Genomic DNA, 18,850 nt, shown 5'->3' with positions numbered 1-18,850 from the left:
TTTGAATCCTGCTGCATCGAAGTAGTTCCCTCCCTTCCCCCCCCTCAGCCCACCAGGGCAACTCTATGAAGCTGGGTTCCAGGTTCTCTGACTATAGCCCCCACTCCTGGGAGCTGGGTTTGGAGGCAGGTCCCCATGAGACCCCAGGCTCTGGCCTCAGGTCCTCACCTCACTGGGGGGTAGGGGCCTATGGGGTCCAGCCAGGAGTCAGGCTGGGGCCTCCATGTCTTGACCTGTCTGTCGTTGCAGGCCCCAGCTCTGCAGCAGTACCGCACTGGTGCCGGCTCCCCAGCCAACCAGTCTCCCACCTCACCCGTCTCCAATCAAGGCTTCTCCCCTGGGAGCTCCCCACAAGTAAGGAATGCTACCACCCCATGCTCCAGCCTCACCTTGTACCCATCTGTGCCTCATGCCTCTCTCCATCCCATCTCTTCCACTCCACGGGGGCTGGGAGGAGAAGGCACTGTCCCTTGTTCCCACTGCTTCTCTAGTCTCTGCAGGACTCCAGCTGGGGGTAGTGGGCTCCTCATTCCTGTTAATGATCTCGGTGTCAGCCATGCTCCGGCTCCTTGTCCAGTGGCTGGGGACAGCCCCAAGTGTGGCTCAAACATGCATCCAACAGCCTATGTACATGTCCCCACCTGCTTGCCTGCCTTGAGGCCTGGCACTTTGAGGCTTTTGAAAGTGTGGGGTGCTCCCCTTGTTTTGGGCCACAACTGAGGTGACAGCCAGCTGTGGTGGGAGCCCTGACTCCTCAGCTTCCTCCCCTCCCCTGTACACTATAGGAAGGTGTGTTCCCCAGGAAGCTTCTCTGAACAATACTTCAGCCTGTTGGGACCTTGTTCACCTCCCACAGATGAGACAGAGGCCAGCCTCAGGCCCTAGGCAATAAGCAGGGCTTGACCAAACCTGTTAGATGGAGGTTTCCCACACAAACACACCCAGCACAGTTGGGCCCTGATCTCTAACATGCATACACCTTGTCCAGGTTCCTCAGTGGAACCTGCTTGGCCATAGCCACGTTCCATCAGAGAAGTAGTGCCCAAAGAGCTGACACCTGGGCCGGAAGTATCTCACTCTAGTTGTAGAGCCTCTCCAGGACCATGCCCCAAAGTCTGCAAAATGTCATTAACCTGAGAAACCCTAGGAACCCCTGCAGAGCCCCAGGCCCTGAGGCCTCATTTTCAGCCGAGAGGAGATAGGATTCTCCTTCCTGCACAGAACGGGGAACAGAGCTGCCCATCCAGACAAGATCTGGCAGGAACGACATCAGACTCCTTTGTCCTATCTCCCTAGCTCTCAGACGTGCACCCTGAGCCTGGTCCTGTGTTTTGTGACAGTGGGCATCCCACTCAGGGAGGACTTGAGGCTCCATCTGCTATAGGAGGGGCTTTCTGCAGGTGCTTTCTCCTGCAGCTAGGAGGTCCCACAGCTGCTAGGGATCCTACTGAGACCATCAAGGTACAGGATCTTGCTGCATAGGCAGGTGAGGAGGGTGGCAATAAGCTTGGGACAGGCCTGAGCTCAGCTGGTGTCTGCACACTTGGGTTCCATTCATACCAGCTCTGAGCTCTTGTGGCTCTCAGAAAGGAGTCTCATCATGTGGTGCTGTGGGATACAATAGACTGGAGAAACTGATCCTGGTAGGGGAAGCAGCTGGTGGGGCTTGTCCCAGATGGGCAGCCCTGTCTGGGGCCCGTCCTTGAGTAACAACCTTCTAATTCAAAGCAGGACAAGAAGTTAAAGGTCAAGCAGATTTCTTTCAGGAGAGATTAGCCTGAACCCAACTGGTTTGTGCCAGGCAGAAAGTATGTTCCTGTCTTATCAAGCCCCTATCAGTGTGTCAGTTTGTCCATCCATCATGTATTGGCTAGAGAGGCAGGCTGCTCACTCAGGTATGAGGTGGGGCCCATCAGACTGTCTGACCCCAACCAGAGACACCGGCTTAGAGGGGCAAGGGGCTTATTCAGAGGAAAAGAGTGCTGGGCAGAGGGCGAACCTGACTTTCCCTCTGCATGTTGGGTCTTCCAGGACACAGTCATCAGCCCCATAGGCCCATGCCTCCCCAGCCCAGGAAGTATCTCTCTTGGACACACAGGGTAGCAGGGGTGCCACCTGGCCTCAAGCAGATGTACTTGGCCCCATGCATCTGGGAATGTGACCTCTGTGCCTTCCCTTTTCAATTCTGAGCAGACCTTTTTGGCAAACCTTCATGGCTTCCTCACAAGAGAAACTATACCCTGGGGTCATGCTGGGCCTCTCTGGGGCCAAGACCACAGGGACAGGAACAGATTCCCCAGAACAGATCTGCCACCTCTTTCATGGGCAAGCTAGCCAGAACCTTCAGCCCCTTTTTCTAAACCTGAAGCTAGTAATTTTTAACTTCTGGTGTTTTGATAGAACATTCGTCCGTAGGAGCCTCTCTGCCCACTGGGTAGCCCTCTGCACCTTTCTGCTCTCAGTCCACTGGCTACTTGGAGCAACCAGTGGGTTTTGGCCAACCCCAGTCTGGGATAGAGGCCTGAAACTCAGGCTTTGGTTGTTGTCAGAGCATGTGGGGACTTTTCTAGAACAGGGAGTTCAGAGGGAAGGTTCAAGGGCCTTTGGTTTCTGGAGACATTTGAAAGGATGCATGCCAGATGCACTCATCACTTGGGACACGTGGGAATGGCCATGGTGCAACAGCTTCCATGAGCCACCCTGTCCTGCTGAAGAGATGCTTGGGGTCCCAGCTGGGGACATATCTCTCCAGGCCTGGTGTTTTGGGTACAGCTTGGCCACATGCTGGCCATCCCTCTCCTCCCTCCCAGATCCTGCCAGACTCCATCCCACCATCCCTGAGAGTATCTCCAGAATGGGCAGGGACTCCAAACTCTTTCTGGTGTCTCCACTGCCTCTGAGATCATGGTCTCCTGCTCCTCTCCCAGGAGCAGCCCCCCATCCTTCCCTGGCCAGTTTTAAACAAGCAGGAATGGGGCTGCATGCCTGCCAGTGGTCCCGGAGGTCTCTAGGGTGGGCAGCCAGACACTGACAGGTGGTAACGGGCTTTCCATGTGCCTGTCTTGTGTTTGTACCTGTCCTGTCTACATGTGTGTAGCCTGCCTGCCTGTCCGATATCTCCCCAGGGGCCTGACAAAGGTCACCAAGTACTGGTCCCATCCTGAACACTCTTTCCTTCCCATGCCCCCCCCTATTCCCTTGTCTTCTGTCTGAGAGAAAGGAGGTCACTCACACCTGGGCCCAAGGAGAGAAGAAGGGGGTAGCACTTTGGAAGATATCTAGATGCAGGGTCCCACAGGAGCAGGCAGTGAAAAGAAGTAGTCATCTTGAGATGGGGTGCCCGCTTAGAAGGGAGCCTCCTGGATGCCCTGGAATAGCTGTCATTGGCCTCCCTTGTCTTGAACATCCTCCAATAGGTCTCAGACCTCCCTGTGGGCTCAGTTGACCTATGGGAGGCCCCCACCACAGCAGCCCCCTTCCCTCACCTTGTCTTGGGTATAATGATGACAGCAAGCCTTTCTTCTGTCTACAGCACTCTTCCACCCTGAGCAGCGTGTTTGGGGACTCGTACTATGAGCAGCAGATGGCGGCCAGGCAGGCCAATGCTCTGTCCCACCAGGTGAGCGGGTGCCTGGGCCATAGCGCCCCAGGAAACGCTCTCCCAGAGCCTGCGTGCCCTTGGGCATGTGGTCCACTCCTGGCCCTTCCTGTCTCCAGGCAGTGGAACACATGACTGCCTTTGCCTCCCCTGGAGTTTAGCTGGTATGTCAGTGAACACCAGAAGGGATTGGCAGTGGCTATCACAGTGGCACTCGGCATGGGGCATGCATGTAAGTTTGTGGGAGGTCAATCTGGCTTTGTGTGGAGGCCAGGTCAGGCTTGTGGGCACAGGAGGGGTTGCCTCTGCCTGGAGCTGGTCACTTACCCGTCCATCCACTTACCAATTCATCCATCCAGGAAGCCCTGAGGGTGTGTGTATGGGCAGGCCCATGTAGGTTAGGATAGGGTGATACCCCAGGGCAGAGGGACTTGTGTGGGTGGCCCCCCAAGGGTGGACCTGAGCATAGCACTGGGCAAGAGGAGGTGGTCCTGATGGCCTCAAGCAGTGTAGCCCACAGCAACTGGTGTTCAGCAGCTAGCCTCACTCCCTGTGTCCTCTCCCAGCTGGAGCAGTTCAACATGTTGGAGACTGCCATCAGTTCCAGCAGTCTGTATAGCCCTGGTTCTACACTCAACTACTCACAGGCGGCTATGATGGGCCTGACGGGCAGCCATGGGAGCCTGCCAGACACACAACAGCTTGGCTATCCCAGCCACAGCAGTATCCCCAACATTATTCTCACAGGTGAGACCTTGTACGTGGCGTTCTGGGCAGGGGTCTCAGTCCTGTTGTCCCTGCAGAGACTGGCAGCTGCCATAGGTCTCAGCCCTAGAGGAGACAGAACCCCCTGCCCTGCAGGGTGAGTTGTGACATGTCTGAGGTGTTCCTGCCTTTGGTGTGGAACCGAGGAGGCCAGACATCCCTTCCTAACCTTGATTCACTGCTGGGCTGCAGATAAGTTGGGGGAACTTACACTGGAACCCCACACGAGGCATGCAGCACCCTATGTTCAGAGTAGGAATTAGAGCCAGTCACTCACCCAACCCCATGCTTGCCATCCAGGCACCTAAACTCTTTAGCTGAGTGTGTTGGCAACATAGGCAACCAAGGCAGGGGGTGAACCCTGCATGGTGAACGGAGTACTTCCTATGCAGCCAACAGACATGTAACAGCTTGCACATGCTGCAATAAGTGTTTCAAACAGCCTAAAAACGGTGCCCAGGTGTCTGGAGACAAGCACAGCGCATGTGAGGAAGTCCTGCTCCGTGCAACACAGAGCCCAGACCTCTGATGCCCTCTCCACCCCCACTTACCTCCCTACCAAAGGTCCTGGGTTTTATTGAAGAAATGACTTAAGTTCCCTTGTAAGCCAGGGCTGTTGTGAGATTGAGGGAGCATCCCTGGCAGTCCCCATTTATATTGCCAAGGTGGATGAGTCTATGTCTAGAGCCCCTCCAAGGCCTGGATCCCAGTGCCGACTTTGTACTTCCCACCCTGAGGGTGTCTCAGGTGCCTGAGGAGGATCAGGCTGCCATGATGACCCCAACAGTTTAGAAAGATGAGGACTTCTATATTTGTTTCCAGATGAGGAAACAGGCTTAGGGACTCCCCACAAGTAGAGGAGGGAGTCCCAAGTTTGAACCTGGGTCTCTGTGGAGGAACTAGACTTCCTCTAAGACACAGGGAGGGACCTTGATGTATATACTCCAGCTTGATATCTTGACACATGAGGAGGAAACTGCCTGCTGGTGTCTGGGGCTGGATCTTTCTCTGGGTGGGGTCATTCGTGCACTGTGCAGTGTTGAGCAGCGGCCCTGGTCTCCACCAACATGATGTCAGTAGCACCTTTCCCCAGTCATCACAGCTAAAAATGTCCCCTGAAAGGCAGACCCCCCAGTAAGTACCCCTGGGGTGGGCCAAGCCCTCTTCCCTGAGCATGGGGTGGGGAAACAGGACTAAGCTGACTTGTGTGTGCCCTACCACCCCCCACCCCCATTTCCAGTGACAGGAGAGTCCCCTCCCAGCCTCTCTAAAGAACTGACTAGCACACTGGCCGGGGTTGGAGATGTCAGCTTCGACTCTGACAGCCAGTTCCCCCTGGATGAACTCAAGATTGACCCCCTGACCCTGGATGGACTGCACATGCTCAACGACCCTGACATGGTCCTGGCTGACCCAGCTACTGAGGACACCTTCCGGATGGACCGTCTGTGAGTGCACACTCAGCACTCCGCCGCCCAGTCCTGGCTCCATCACCCCACCGGTCAGTGGTCCCAGTGGAGTCTCCCTGAGCCCAGGGACTGCACACACTGTCCCTGCAAACGGCCGAGCTTGTGATTCTGAGCTTGCAATGCCGCCAAGCACCCTGCCCCATCCTCCGCTCAGCTGTTCATCTCCTTTGGGAGGCCATGAGTTGCCCCCTTGGACTCCTGCGTGCACTCATTCACCTCCCACCCCAGCTGTAAGATGCAGAAACCGTGTTGGGCAGGGCTACAGGCCTGGGGGCGCCAGAGTCTGGTCCGCACTGTGGTGGGCAGACGTGCATTTCCGACTGTTGTCCAGCTCTCACTGCCTTCCTTCATCCCCAGTCTCCTTCCTCCACATTGCCCTAGGCCAGGTGTGGGCAAACTGCAGCTCAAGAGCCACATGGGGCTCTTTGGCCCCTTGAGCGTGGCTCAAAGGCCAGCTTAGGAGTACCCTAATTAGGTTAATAACAATGTACCTACCTGTATAGTTTAAGTTTAAAAAATTTGGCTCTCAAAAGAAATTTCAATCGTTGCACTGTTATATTTGGCTCTGTTGACTAATGAATTTGCCGACCACTGCTAAGCCATGGTTAGAGAGCCAGCCCCACCCGCCAAAGGGAGAGGGCGCCAGAGAGAAGGGCAGAGCCAGCGCAAAATAAACACTATTTTGATTGCTGTCTTTTATATTTCTGATCACACAGAACGCTGGAGCCCTTACCAGGAGGGTGGATGCAAAGGTGTAAACACAGCAGCTATGTCTTCCCAGTCCCCTTCCACCTTGCCATCTACCCCACGTCAGGATGACAGGGCCTGCTAGGGAACCCATGTTGAGTCAGGTCATTTCTGGAGGAATTTAGAACTTGTTTTCATCTTTCCTTCTCTGTGCTGTGATCACTGTTAATGTTCTTTACAGATGATGGGAAACAAGTGGCCAGGGCATTGTTGATGGTTTCTTTGTTGGTTCTTTTGGTTTGTATTTCCATTTTGGCTATCAACAAATAGCTGGCTCCTTCAAGCCATCACTTGCCTGAGAGCATCTTTTTATTCCAGAAATCCTACATTGCACTTTTTTAAAAAAAAAAACAAGGATCTTTTTTTAATGTTTATTGTATTGATTTGAAAGAGAGAAAAAGGAACATTGATTGATTCCTTTATGTGCCCTGACTGGGGTTTGAACTAAGCAATCTCTGTGCTTCAGAACGACACTCTAACCAACATGCTGTCTGGTCAGGACCTACATTACACATTTTTAAAAGCTAACTGAAAGCAGTCTGTTATCTGAGCTGCAACCCTGACCTCATTAGTTTTGCCTCAACTTATCTCAAAACAGAAGGGTTGCGTGGCTGCCTGGCCAAGTGAGGCAGGTTGTGCCAGGCAGGGACTTCAGCAGGATCTTGGGTAGTTGGAGGGGCCTCTGATCTGGCTACATGAACAGACTTCTGGGAAGGAGCCACTGCTCTTATTAAAGGGTCTTGAGAAGACCTGGCTCTGCCTGACCTCCTGAAGATGCCTTTCAGTCCTCAGGGCTGGTGCATCACAGACCCTGAGGCTGGCAGCAGCTATGGCCACCCTTCTGCTCCCAGACACCCCAGACATCGTCTCTTACCCCCGCCCTGAGGACTGGCTGACATTCACCCCTCTGGCCACTTCTTTGTAGCTTCTCCTGGTAGAGCTGGGTTTGTAGGCAAAGAGCAGCGTGCTTGTAGTGGTGGGTTTCTAGGTGCTTGCTTCTCAAAGTGCCTTGGCAGGCAGAGGTGACCATTCCTCTGCTCTCCAGGCCCTTCAAGAGAGCAGTGGGCTGGTTTTGTCTTCTGTTGGCTGCTTTAGTAGGAACCCCCATTTCAGTCCCCAGGTTGCATCTCTACTTGCTCCTCTACCTGCCATTGAGCTTACACTTCTGCTCGGTATGTTTCTTTGTGCTGTCGCAGCCACCCTTTTGCCTGGGCCTTGGGAGTCCTCACCTTTGTCTGTGGGAGCTGTTCTAGCAATTGTCCTTCCCTCTCACTCCTTGACCAGGCTGTTAGCACATATCCAAGCAGCTGGGTGGCCATACATGGGAGTAGACCCACCTCCTTGTTCACTTGGCTCTACCACCTTTGTGTCGGGTGAGGGAGCACAGTGTCAATCTGTCCAGGTCCAGGGCCTGTCTTTTTACCATGGCAGGGACAGGGGACAGAGAGGGGGACTTAAAAAAACACCTACATGTACATAGAAGAGTTTGGTTACCACTAGACTTGTATGTAGAACTTTTTTAAAAAATGGCCTTAATAAAATTACAAGCAACCCTCCTGGATGCAATTTTCAAACAAGGCATTGGGGATCCAGCGAGGGAGCCTTGTTAGCCTGCGCTTCCCATCTGTCCAGACAGAAAAGGCTCGTGACCTGGAGCACAGGTGACACTGTTGACACACGGCCTGGCCTGTGAGAGGCGTAGGTGCAGGCCATCCTGGAAAGGGCCCCACCAGGAGCCAGGGGCCATGTATCCCCATGTATTCCTGGGTCTTGGGAGGCTTCCCAGGGTCTGTAACAGGGAATTTTGTTTTTTTCTTAAATATCACTTCTCTACTAAATATTCTTCAGTTGCCAAGCTTTCTGAGGCAAGACAGCCTAAGGGAATCAGTTCTTTAACTTGTGATGTGAAAATATGATGTGAAAATACTGTGATTTCAGGCAAGCTGCGCCATGAGGCGCGGGCCTTGGTCTGTATTGTGTATATAGACCTGCCACCCATGTTTTCCTCACGAGTTTGGGGCAAGCCTGGACTTCAAGCCTAGATACTGAGCCCATGTGAGCTCAGAGGCCAGCCAGGCTGTTCCCCTGTCTCCCGCTATTCCTGGCTTTAGCTGAGTCCCCTCAGCTGTGCAAAATCTTTATACCCCAGGAACTCAAGCTGCCCAGCCTATTCCCACCTGCCTCAGTTTACTCTTTGCCCTCCAAGTCCCAGGGTAGTGAGTTTATTCTCCCATGTGGCTCGTGGGCTGAGGGTGGAGCCCAGGGTCAGCACTTCTCTGTCCTCTAGAAAAGAGGGTTGTTCTCAGGGCTGACTGGAGGAGAAGACAGGGTCTTGTTAGGATCACATCCCCTGTCACAGGTGCCCACGCTGACCTCCCCCCTCCATGCCCTTACAGGGGGAAGACAGGCAGTGCTGTTTGGAGCGTCCTGCAGCCCCCTCCCCTTGATACTTCTGGGCAGGAAGGGTGAGTGCCAGCTTCTTGGGGCAGGGGGCCCTGGGACCCTCAGTAGAAAGCTTAGGGGGCAGGTCAACCCCTCAGCAAAATTTGGGGACCCACAGCCAGCAGCATCCCAAAACTGGCTAGGCTCCTTTATGGGAACAAGCGACAGCAGAAGGGGCCCTAATTGCAGTGGGTCCAGCCCTGCCACTGTGGTTCACAGGGCTCCTTGGGACCAGCCATCGAGGGCAGGGGTGTGTCCTTCTGGACCTTTCCCCAGCAACACGCTTCCCTGCCCCTTTGCATGGGCTGGGCTTTTTGCCTCTCTGTGCTGTTATCTGTTCATTGGTTTTCAGGGCAAAGGAAGGTTCTGAATGGTTAGTGTGTTTGACCTGATTTTCATTGGCCAAACTCCTAGAAGGACACGGAGTAGGGTGGTGCGTTGTGAGGCCTGTGCGTCACAGTGGAGTGGATGAGGTCGGCTCTGTTATATGAGACCCTGCATGGAGGGCAAGGGATCCCACGTCCATTCATGCTTCCTGCAGGGGCAGGTGTCCAATATGCGGGCTCGCCATCTGTTAGGCATCCTGGGCCTAATGAGTGCCCATGAGTGACTTTTGCTAAAGGGCCCCAGGATTCCTGAACTGGTTCATAATCAAACATCCTTCCAAGGCCCCTTCCACCGGATTTAGCTTTCTGCATTTCCACAGGAAGTACCCCACCTCCATATGGGCTGGGTGTGTGAGGTCTGGAGGCATTGAGGGAAGCTGACAAAGCAGCCCCTAGGTTCTGATGAAGCTGTGGGGCCCAGTGTAGGACTGGGGTATGGGGGCACAAGGTCAAGGATACTGGACACCCTGGTCCTGACACATCACTCCTGCAGGTGTCATTCCAGATGAGAGGCCTGTGGCCACCTGAGCCTTCCCCACATGGCCTGCAGAGCTGGGGGAAGACTCAGTGCCTTGCCTACCTTGGGGGCTTGCCTGGAGTAAGTGGCCAGCTGGGTCTGTTTCTGCCCCTGTTCTCTTTGGACCCCAGGCCCCTACCTCTTGGGCTTCTCACAGTATGTATGTGACTAGGGGCCCTTGTGACATTCCTTTAGGGGGTGCTGGCTGAGTGGGGCTCAGGCCTCCTATTACCCTTCTCATGCCACAGGCAACTGGCCACTCTCTAGGAGAGGGAGGTAAGGTGACCTTCACCCAGCCGGGTGCTTGGGTACTCCTGAGGGCATGGGGAGCAGAAACAAGACCTTTGTGACCCTCAGGGCCCCTCCCAATCAGAGTGAGGGGCAGGGGTTAGATGTCAGGATGATGCTGGCTGCAGATGGCTCCCTCTGCCTTTCACCCTCCTGGCCTGTCCCCAACAGCCCGTCTCACAGGATTCTGGAATTTGGGGGCAGTTGATGCTCAGCCCATCCTAGCCTGTCACTTCTGACCTTTTGCTCACTGGGACAAGGGGATACTGCCATGGCTTCCCCACCAGGCCCTGGGACAGAGGGCTTTGGCAACTGAAGTCCATTGCCCACCCTATGTGTAACCCCTCCCTGGGAACTGCCCCCAAGGGGCTGGGCAGCACTTAAAATATATGCAAACCCATCAGTCTGAGCCCTGCCCTACCTATACCCCTCTGTCCCCAGGCTGGCTCTGCCCCCCAGCATGTACACTCTGCTGTGGACATACCATGGGCTGTGCGTGTGGGTACCCATGGCGGGCTGGGGCGGGCGGCTCAGGGCGCATTCAGCCGGCCCCTGCCTGTCCTCTGGAGTGGACGCTTTTGTCTTTGTACCTTTGCATCCTTTGTAATGAAACCTAATAAAAACCCAATGTTTTCGTCTCTGTCTCCTCTCCTTTTTTCCTGCCCCCTTTCTCCACCCCAAGGATGAAACATGAGTGTCACATCTATACCTGGCAGGACACACACACACACACACACACACACACACGAATATGGACCTGCAGAAGTGTACTCCTAACCACCTCCCCCTCCTGGCCAGCTACTCAGACCTGTGTGCTGGAAGGGAAGCAGCTCATCTTCCAGGCTCCTGGTACAGACATTCCAGGGGCGGGCAGGCTGCAACAGCGGGCCTGGGGGATCTGAGTCAAGGCTGGGCACTCCTGGTCAGTTGTGAGGGATTAGCCACAGGTATCACTCTAAGGCCAGGTCCCAAGGCACAGACCACAGCCACCATCCTGCCAAACACACTTTATTTTGATTTTGTTCTCTCTGACCTCTTCCCTCCCCCCAGGCTGGCTGCCCCTGCCCTGAGGGTGGCCGTCATCTAACAGCAGGTGCCCACCTGTCCCTAGGCCTGCAGCAGCCGCTGTGTCTCATAGTCTTCTGGGATGGTGTCTGCGGATGGAGAGAGGGCAAGTGGGTGAGAAAGGGTGAAGCCAGCAGGGCAGACTCCCCAGCAGGCCCTCCCTCATCCCCTCCCCTTACTCCCTCTCACCATTGCAGCGGTAGCGCAGGTTGGCCCAGATGATGTTCTCCTGGGAGAAGCAAAAGACACCCAGGCGGCCACCCCGCATGGTTGTGTCCAAGACCACATTGCTGTCAGCCACCAGCTTAGGGCCCTCGTAGAACCGCACTCTGCAGGGGGCAGGGGGCAGTAAGGCAGGAGACCGTGAAGCCCCTCAGAGCTTCAGCATCCTGCCCTGGACTATGGGCCTCCCCTCTCGAAGTGGAGGCTATGGGTCCCCCGTCTCACCCATACTCAGCAGGTGGGGGTTCCTGACCTGTGCCTCAGTTTCCCTGTGCAAGAGAATGGATATCCGGGGTCCTGCGCACAGTAGGTGCTAACTAAGGGTGCCTGGACTTCCAGCACAGAACAGGGATTTAGAAATGGGGAATGGGTGAAACCCTACCTTCTAGCTGAGGCCCTGCTGTGTGCTGGGTCCTAGGAGGGGTGTCTTGCCCTAGGGCCAGTCACAATTAATTCTAGCTGCCTGTATTGTTCCTGCTTTACAAACAAGGGGACTGAGGCCCCCAAATATCTCTCCTTCCAGGAGCCAAGGTGGAGCAGGGACCCAACCCCTTGGTAGGAGCAGGGTCCCCACCTGATGTAGCCCACTTGGGGCCGGTGCTGCAGGAACCAGCGGTAAGATGTCTTGTCCTTCCAGCCCACATTGCGGGGGTCCTTCCACAGCAGCCGCACCTGTGACGCTGTGTCCCCCGTGTGCCACAACGCATTCCGCAGCTGCTCCCCTGGGCCTGTGGAGGACTTCACGGCCTGACATGCCCAGAGACAGGGATACAGGGTCAGAGAATGCACAGGTCACTGGAGGCCTTCAGAACCCTGCCTGGAGGTTGCTACAGGTCATGGAGGAATGATAGAGACCCTGGGGAGCCTGGATGGGAAAACCAAAAGGAAGCTTTTGGGGGCACCACGTAGAGATTAACAGGTGGGTCATGGTGGGTGAGTACCACCCAGCTGGGGTCTATTTGTGCATCGCCCTCTGGGCAGCAGTGATCTGGGGTCTCATGAGAGTGTTTGGTGGCCTGTAGATGGGTTTGGAGTCTGGGAAGATTTGGGGTTCTACAGGAGGATTTTATGACCTATAGAAACTTTTGGGTGTCTGTGGGATAAACTGGGGTTTAAAGTATTTGGGAAATTTCTGAAACACAGTCTAGGGAATCTGTAGGAGGATTTGGAACCTGAGGGAAAGCTTAGGGCTCTGTGAGAGTGTTTCAGGGCCCAGAAGATGATTGACTGCTGGGTGAGGATTTAAGGGCCTGTGGAAGTCCAGAGGACAGCTGGAAGTGGGTAGGAAGACGGAGGTCCATAGAATGATGCTGGGGGACTGTGAAGGCTTTGGGGGTCTGTGGAAGGGTATAAGGCCTCCTAAAGGGCATGAAACAAGAAGTCAGATCACACCTCCCACCTCCACACACCTTTAGCTGGATACCAGGTTCAGCCACTGCGCGGAAGGGGTTGGCCTGCCAATAGGTCTGCTCCATCTGCTTCCACATGACCACATAGAAACTCGAACTGTCCTGGTAGCCAAAGATGAAGCCAGCATAGTCATCGTCTGTGACAGTGTTCACATGGAATGTGCCTTCAAAGTCCACGCCATTGAAAGCTGTGTAACCTGGAGAGGTGGGAGACCAGTGGGGTCCTGAGTGTCCCTAAAACACTCCCTCCAGAATACAGTTTACCCCTGGGCCCAGATCCCCCCCCCCAGTAGACCCACCCATCCCCATCCCTAAATCCAGACACAGCTATACCCCCTGAGCCCTCAACCTGCCTCAGCCACCCTGCTTCAGCCCTGACTCGCTCTGGCCCTGCCCCTGAGCAGCTACCCACAGAGCCTTTCCCCGCCTCACATCTCACCCACAGCCAGACCAGGGTCGCTGTTCATTGTTTGCACGATCTCCATCCCCTAATGGGGTCAAAGGAAGAAGGATCCTCAGCTTTTGGCCCCTAGGTTAGGACCCTTAGTGGGGGTCCTGAGCTACCCCCACTTTCCTCCTGGTCCCTGTCCCCACCTGGTTGAGTACCACCCAGTTGGGGTCTATTTGTGCATCGCCCTCTGGGTCCAGTACCACCGTCTGGAAGGCCCGAAAATCAGTGAGGGTGACCTCGGCATTCTCCGGACACACATCTATCTTGTCCACCACCTTGTCGGCATCGAAGTCGCCCTGGCACACGTCACCTACACCATCCCCTGAGAGGATGTGGGAGACCCTTGGGCAGTGAGGTTAGCGCCAGGTGCCCTCCTAACCTCACCCACACCAGCTACCGCAGCGCCCACCCCTTCCACTGGCCCCACCAGCCCACTGGAAAACATACCCCAGCGGCTCCACAAGCCCTGTCACCACCACAGGTTCTGCCCCCTGCCTTACGATCTGAATCTTCCTGGCCTGGGTTGGGCACCAAGCGGCAGTTGTCCCTAATGTCAGGGACCCCGTCGCCGTCGTCATCCTCGTCACAGTCATCACCCTGTCCATCGCGGTCTGAGTCCTGCTGGGTGCTGTTGGGCACTGTGGGGCAGTTGTCCCGTGAGTCCTGGTGCCCATCTCCATCCCTAAAGTGTATGGGTGGATGGAGAGACAATGAGATCCCCACTGGGTGGGTTAGGGTCTGTCCACCCTAAGTTCACCCCACCCCAGAAAGCTTCCTTACTGGTCTTGGTCACTGTCACAAGCATCTCCCACAAAGTCGTGGTCCACATCCCTCTGGGGGGGCAGTCAGGGGTCCATAATCAGTGCAAAGGAACTCAGAAGTCTCCAACCCATCACCAGGTCCAGAGCAAAGGTCCTCCTTATCCCAAGGAACACCCCTCCAACTTCTTTGAATGTACAGCAGTCTTGTTAACACTGCTGGGGTTCACACCATGGGTCTAACCCAGCTGGGGTCTGACCTGCCCTACCTGGTCTGGGTTGCTCTTCTGGGGACAGTTATCACAGACATCCCCTACACCATCGCCATCACTGTCCTTCTGGTCCGAGTTGGACACCCTGGGGCAGTTGTCCACAGTGTTTTTTATCCCTATGAGAAGCAGGGAAACAAGACAGGACCCCAAGATCAGGCAGGGCCAGACTTCAGCAGAGCAAATGCAAGCCTGGGGCAGAGTCCTACCCTCCCCTAGCTTCCAGTTTCTACAAAGTCAAACCAAGTACTCAAGCCCCAGACCCAGCCTCATAGAGACTTCATGAATGGTCAGAGAGGGAGGGGACTGGCCCTCACTAGGGGGCAGCTTAGCTGCTCTCCCTCACCTGTGAATGCACCTCCCTGATCTTCTATATCTCAGGTGTATAAAGGGCACCTCCAGGGCCCTAAACCCTAGGCTCTGTTCTGCTTTTCTTCCCTGCAGCATCCGACAAAGCAGACGTTTTTCTGCTCCTCCAAGTGTGGTCCAGTCCATAGTCCCAGGCACCCCAGGTAAACTCAAACCCTCGGCTTCCCAGCCCAGTCTCAGGCCAAACCCCAACCCTTGATGCCTCCCACAACATGTCCCTCTCCCGCACTCACGATCATGGTCGATGTCGTCATCGCAGGCGTCGCCTTGGCCATCCTGATCTGTGTCCTTCTGGTCTTCGTTCTTCTGGGTTGGGCAGTTATCGCACGCGTCTCCCCACTTGTCGTCGTCTGAATTGCGCTGGTCTGGGTTCCGTACTAGCGGGCAGTTGTCCTAGGGGACAGGACTGGTTAAGGAGAGGGGTGCAACTTTGAGGCCCCGCCTCCTCCGCAGGGAGCCCCTTGTTCTTCCTAGATCCAGAAGTTCCGCTTCCGAGGCCACACCCTTTATCAAAGCCCAGGTCGCTTAGACAGTGCCTTGGCCCTACCTCTTCGTTGAGGATCCCGTCCCCGTCTGCATCAGGGTCACAGGCGTCTCCGATGCCATCACGATCCACATCCTCCTGCCCTGAGTTGGGCACAGTCACGCAGTTGTCCTAGGAGCGGGCAGGACAGGCGTGAGGGGGGATGGCCAAGTAGCTGTACACTAAGGCTCACCCCTCACTAGACCGCGTCCCTTGGCCCCACACACCTTGCGGCAGTGGCGCTCTGAGCAGCGCAGCTTCTCATCCGGGAAGCCGTCCAGGTCCGTGTCTTGGCCGCAAAAAAGCCCATTGCCAGCCCAGCCAATGGCACACTGTGGGTTGGGGTGAATGGATGTTCCAGCGTCACGGATCTCCGCCTCCCCACCCCATACCCCTCGCCGTGCATCTGCACTCACCACACAAGACCGGGAGCCATCGCGCTCCAGAACGCAGTCGGCTTTCTCGTGGCATGTGCTGGGCGTGCCATCGGGGCAGAAGGACTGTGTGCGCTGACGGCAGCCAGAAGCTTGGTTGCCCACGAAGCCCGGCTGGCACTGGCCACACTGGAAGGAACCCTGCATGCGGGCCCAGGGAGGTCAGCCACCCGGCCGCTGCCACTTCACACCCCATCTCACTGCTAGCCCTTCCTCTCCATCCTTCTCCTCTCTTCCTGGGCCTTACCCGGGTGTTGATGCACACGGAGTTGGGGACGCAATCATGCTGCCCAGTCTCACACTCATTAATGTCCGTGCAAACCTGGGTGGAAGGGAGCGCAGAGGTCACCGCCCCCACGCAGACACCCCCAGACCTGATTCTCGGTCTTTTCTGCATGCTACCTCTCCCCACTGTCCCACCCCAAACCCCGACCATCCCTGATGCTCTCACCCTTCCCCAGTGACTCCCTCCAGACCTCGGTCCCCACCACCTCTCGGAGCAAGACAAGGAAAAGGCCACAGGCTGGAGAACCAGTTTACTGAACAAAATGCGCTCCCCACCCCCACCCCGATTTCTGGCGCCATTTCTCAAGGTCCTCACCTGCTTGTTGGCCTTGGCTAAAGCCAACCCCACGCCCTCGTGAGTGGGGCCGCTGTACCCTGGTGGGCAGGCTTCACAGCGGAAGCCAGGGCTGGTGTTGATGCAGCGGACCCGGGGGAAGCAGGGATGGGCATTACACTGGGAGGAAAAGGGCCATGGAGTGTGAGAGAGCGTGGAGCTCTTCTCCCCGAACGCCTTCACCCCACCCCACAGCAGCTTCTTATGGTTCCTTACACTTGAAGTTAGAAAATCCAAGGGCTATCAGCGAGCACTTGGAGGGGGTGTGCGCCACGAGGGGCGAGGCCATCATCCCAGGGGCCAAAACGGCTTTGCCTTAATGGGGACCGAGGTAGGACTGGGCGAGGGGAGGGGCGTGCCTGGAAAGGACTGTTCTTGGGATGTGGTGGGCTAGGTGGTCATGGAGGTGGGACGGAATTATGAGGGCGCGCGTCCCGAGCGGAGGGGGGAAGTGGTCATAGAAGCGTGCGTGCCGTCGTTGGGGGGCGGTCTCCGGGGAGGGCTCCCCACGTTGGTGGAAAGGTCGTTGGGGCTGCGGAGCCTCGGAAGGAAGTGAGGTGTGTCGTTGGGGCGGAACACTCCCAACGGTAGGGGAGTAGTCGGGGGGGGGGGGCAGGCGTCACTAGCAATGGAAGCGGTTGTTAGGGTGGGTGTCCCTGGTGGTGATGGGCGTGGTTGGAGTGGGTGACCCCCAGCGGTACGGAGGTCGTCTGGCCGTCCGCCCCCGGCTGGTGAGGGGATCCTCCAGGATAGCACCCCCGGCTAAAGAGGAGGTCGCGGGGGCAGAGGAGAGTTGGGGTATCATTGGGGTGGTTGGGGGCGGGCACACCTCGTTGATGTCGATGCACTGCGAGCCGTTGCCTGTGAAGCCTGCAGGGCAGGGTCCGCAGCGCGCCCCGCTCGCGGTCATGGTACAGGCCACGCCTGGGAAGCAGTAGTTGGGCGCGCACTGGGGTAGGGGCCGCACGCTGACGCCGAGGGTGTGCACAGGCTGCATCCCTGCGGGGCGGGGCGGGGCGGGGCTGGGCAGTCAGCACCAAGCCTAGCCACGGAGCTTACCGGCACCCTGCCCCTGCAGGGAGCTGAGCCCACCAAGACCCAAGACCCCACCCCGGATCGCTCTCGCTGCACGCAGGTCCTCCAGTCTTCTGCTCTCCATGCTGTCGCGTTTTCAGTTTTTCCCTCCTTGTCTCTCCACCTCCCTGTAATTCCCGCACGGCTTCTGCTTCTTTTTTTGTGTCCTCCTCTCATCTTCTCTGTCTCCCCTCCTTGTTTGTCTCTCCCCACCCCTCATCCAATCTTTCCATCTCTGTCAGCCTCATTCTCTTCCTCGTCTCTTTTCCTCCCCGTCTCTTTTTCGCTTTCGGTTTCTGTCTCTGTCTTCCCACCCTTCTTGCTCTCCCGCCACCCGGTCTCTGCCTCCTTAGGTCCGCTCACCGCACGCGTCACACTCCATCACCGTGTTTTTCAGGAGCGTGATCTCCTTGACCTGCGGTGCAGGGGGCACGGTGTGTGGTCAGCAGGACTCCATCCTCTTCCTTTCCTGGCTTTCCCTTCTCTACACCCCCCACCCCCTCCCCCAGGACTCTCTACACTCCCAGCCCCTTTCCTTCCTTGGGACTCCCTTACCCCCTCGCGGACCCCTATCTTCTCCCGCAGAACCCCCTATCCCTGGGACCTCCTCTTTCCCACTTCCTTTTCCATAACTCCTCATCCTCGTACCCAGGACCCTGTTCACCACTATCTGGACCCCTTTCTCCCGTCCCCACCCCTACTCAGCTCCTACCTCCTGGACAACCCCCTCTTCCAGGTCTCTTTCCTCTTCCCCGCACCCCTGTATCCTCCACTCGGGTCCGCACCTGCTGCCGCAACAGCTCCCGCACTTCCCGCAGCGCTGCGTTGGTCTCCTGCAGTTCACGCAGCATCTGTGGGCCCAGGTTTGCACCTGCGCCAATAGGGGGCGCTGGTGGGGATATGGGGCATGGAACTCCCTCAAGCCGCGGCAGCGGCAGGGACCCGGACACCCACCCGATTCCTTGAACTTCCAACTAGCTGCCTGCTTTCTCCACCCTGCACGCCCAGGCGAACCGCCCGGATCCCTAGGGAGCCGCCAGTTTGCGGATCCCGGGCACAGCGTGGGGAAGAGCGCTGCTTACCCAGCTGTATCTGGCCCTGACCCGACGCGCCAAGGGCAGCCAGGGAGAGCAGGAGAACGCAGGCGGCTGTGAGAACCATGGCCATGGCAGTGATCAGGAGCTGGACTGAGGGTTCCTCTCTGGTGGGGCCTATTTATCTTGGCGGCACGGCCAACCACAGGGACTGCCCACCACTGCCCTGCCCAGCGTCCAGCAGCAAGGTAAACAGCCACTCTGCCCTCTGCGTTCAAGGACCCACCCAGTATGGTTGAACCGGGACTTGGTGGAGAAACTGAGTTACAGGGGGCCAGTGCAGAGGTTGTTCGGGCAGTGAGTCAGGTGGGACCACCTTCCAGCCCTCTCATTCACTTATTTATTGAATAC

General features: G+C 56.6%; 2 protein-coding genes across 9 annotated transcripts in view; one reads left to right on the top strand and one right to left on the bottom strand.

Moving 5' to 3' along the window:
- CRTC1 (CREB regulated transcription coactivator 1) overlaps positions 1-10,854 on the top strand; it is a 70,822-nt gene extending 59,968 nt beyond the window's left edge. For 2 of the 6 annotated variants that reach the window (XM_066269001.1, XM_066268982.1), the window contains 6 exons: positions 250-354; positions 3,533-3,619; positions 4,165-4,345; positions 5,604-5,811; positions 8,976-9,044; positions 9,901-10,854. In XM_066269001.1, the coding sequence (XP_066125098.1) occupies positions 250-354; positions 3,533-3,619; positions 4,165-4,345; positions 5,604-5,811; positions 8,976-9,044; positions 9,901-9,916 (666 nt within the window). In that variant the 3' untranslated portion in view covers positions 9,917-10,854. Of the gene's footprint in view, positions 1-249; positions 355-3,532; positions 3,620-4,164; positions 4,346-5,603 lie in introns of all 6 variants that reach the window. The other 4 variants (XM_066268991.1, XM_066268957.1, XR_010730441.1 and 1 more) reach the window with 3 other exon arrangements.
- Positions 10,855-11,213: 359 nt separating this feature from the next.
- COMP (cartilage oligomeric matrix protein) lies at positions 11,214-18,635 on the bottom strand. Of its 3 annotated transcripts, none has more exons than XM_066268923.1 (19): positions 18,488-18,635; positions 18,191-18,294; positions 17,769-17,820; positions 17,161-17,330; positions 16,314-16,451; positions 15,960-16,034; positions 15,695-15,853; positions 15,506-15,610; positions 15,303-15,410; positions 14,989-15,148; positions 14,387-14,505; positions 14,140-14,192; positions 13,860-14,041; positions 13,503-13,681; positions 13,348-13,396; positions 12,909-13,105; positions 12,074-12,246; positions 11,467-11,606; positions 11,214-11,366 (listed from the first exon to the last, which is right to left on the bottom strand). In XM_066268923.1, exons 1-19 carry the CDS (start codon positions 18,570-18,572, stop codon positions 11,320-11,322), a joined length of 2,295 nt encoding a protein of 764 aa, XP_066125020.1. In that variant the 5' UTR covers positions 18,573-18,635; the 3' UTR covers positions 11,214-11,319. The 3 variants fall into 3 exon arrangements, with proteins under 3 accessions (XP_066125020.1, XP_066125029.1, XP_066125039.1); XM_066268932.1 differs by having other exon boundaries at positions 18,191-18,276; XM_066268942.1 differs by lacking the exon at positions 18,488-18,635 and adding an exon at positions 18,360-18,453 and having other exon boundaries at positions 18,191-18,238.
- Positions 18,636-18,850: the final 215 nt, after the last annotated feature.

Source organism: Saccopteryx bilineata, chromosome 1, assembly GCF_036850765.1.
Source record: "Saccopteryx bilineata isolate mSacBil1 chromosome 1, mSacBil1_pri_phased_curated, whole genome shotgun sequence".
NCBI lineage: Eukaryota > Metazoa > Chordata > Mammalia > Chiroptera > Emballonuridae > Saccopteryx > Saccopteryx bilineata.
Note: the sequence above shows the minus strand (reverse complement) of the source record. Positions and strands in the feature narration are given on the sequence as shown.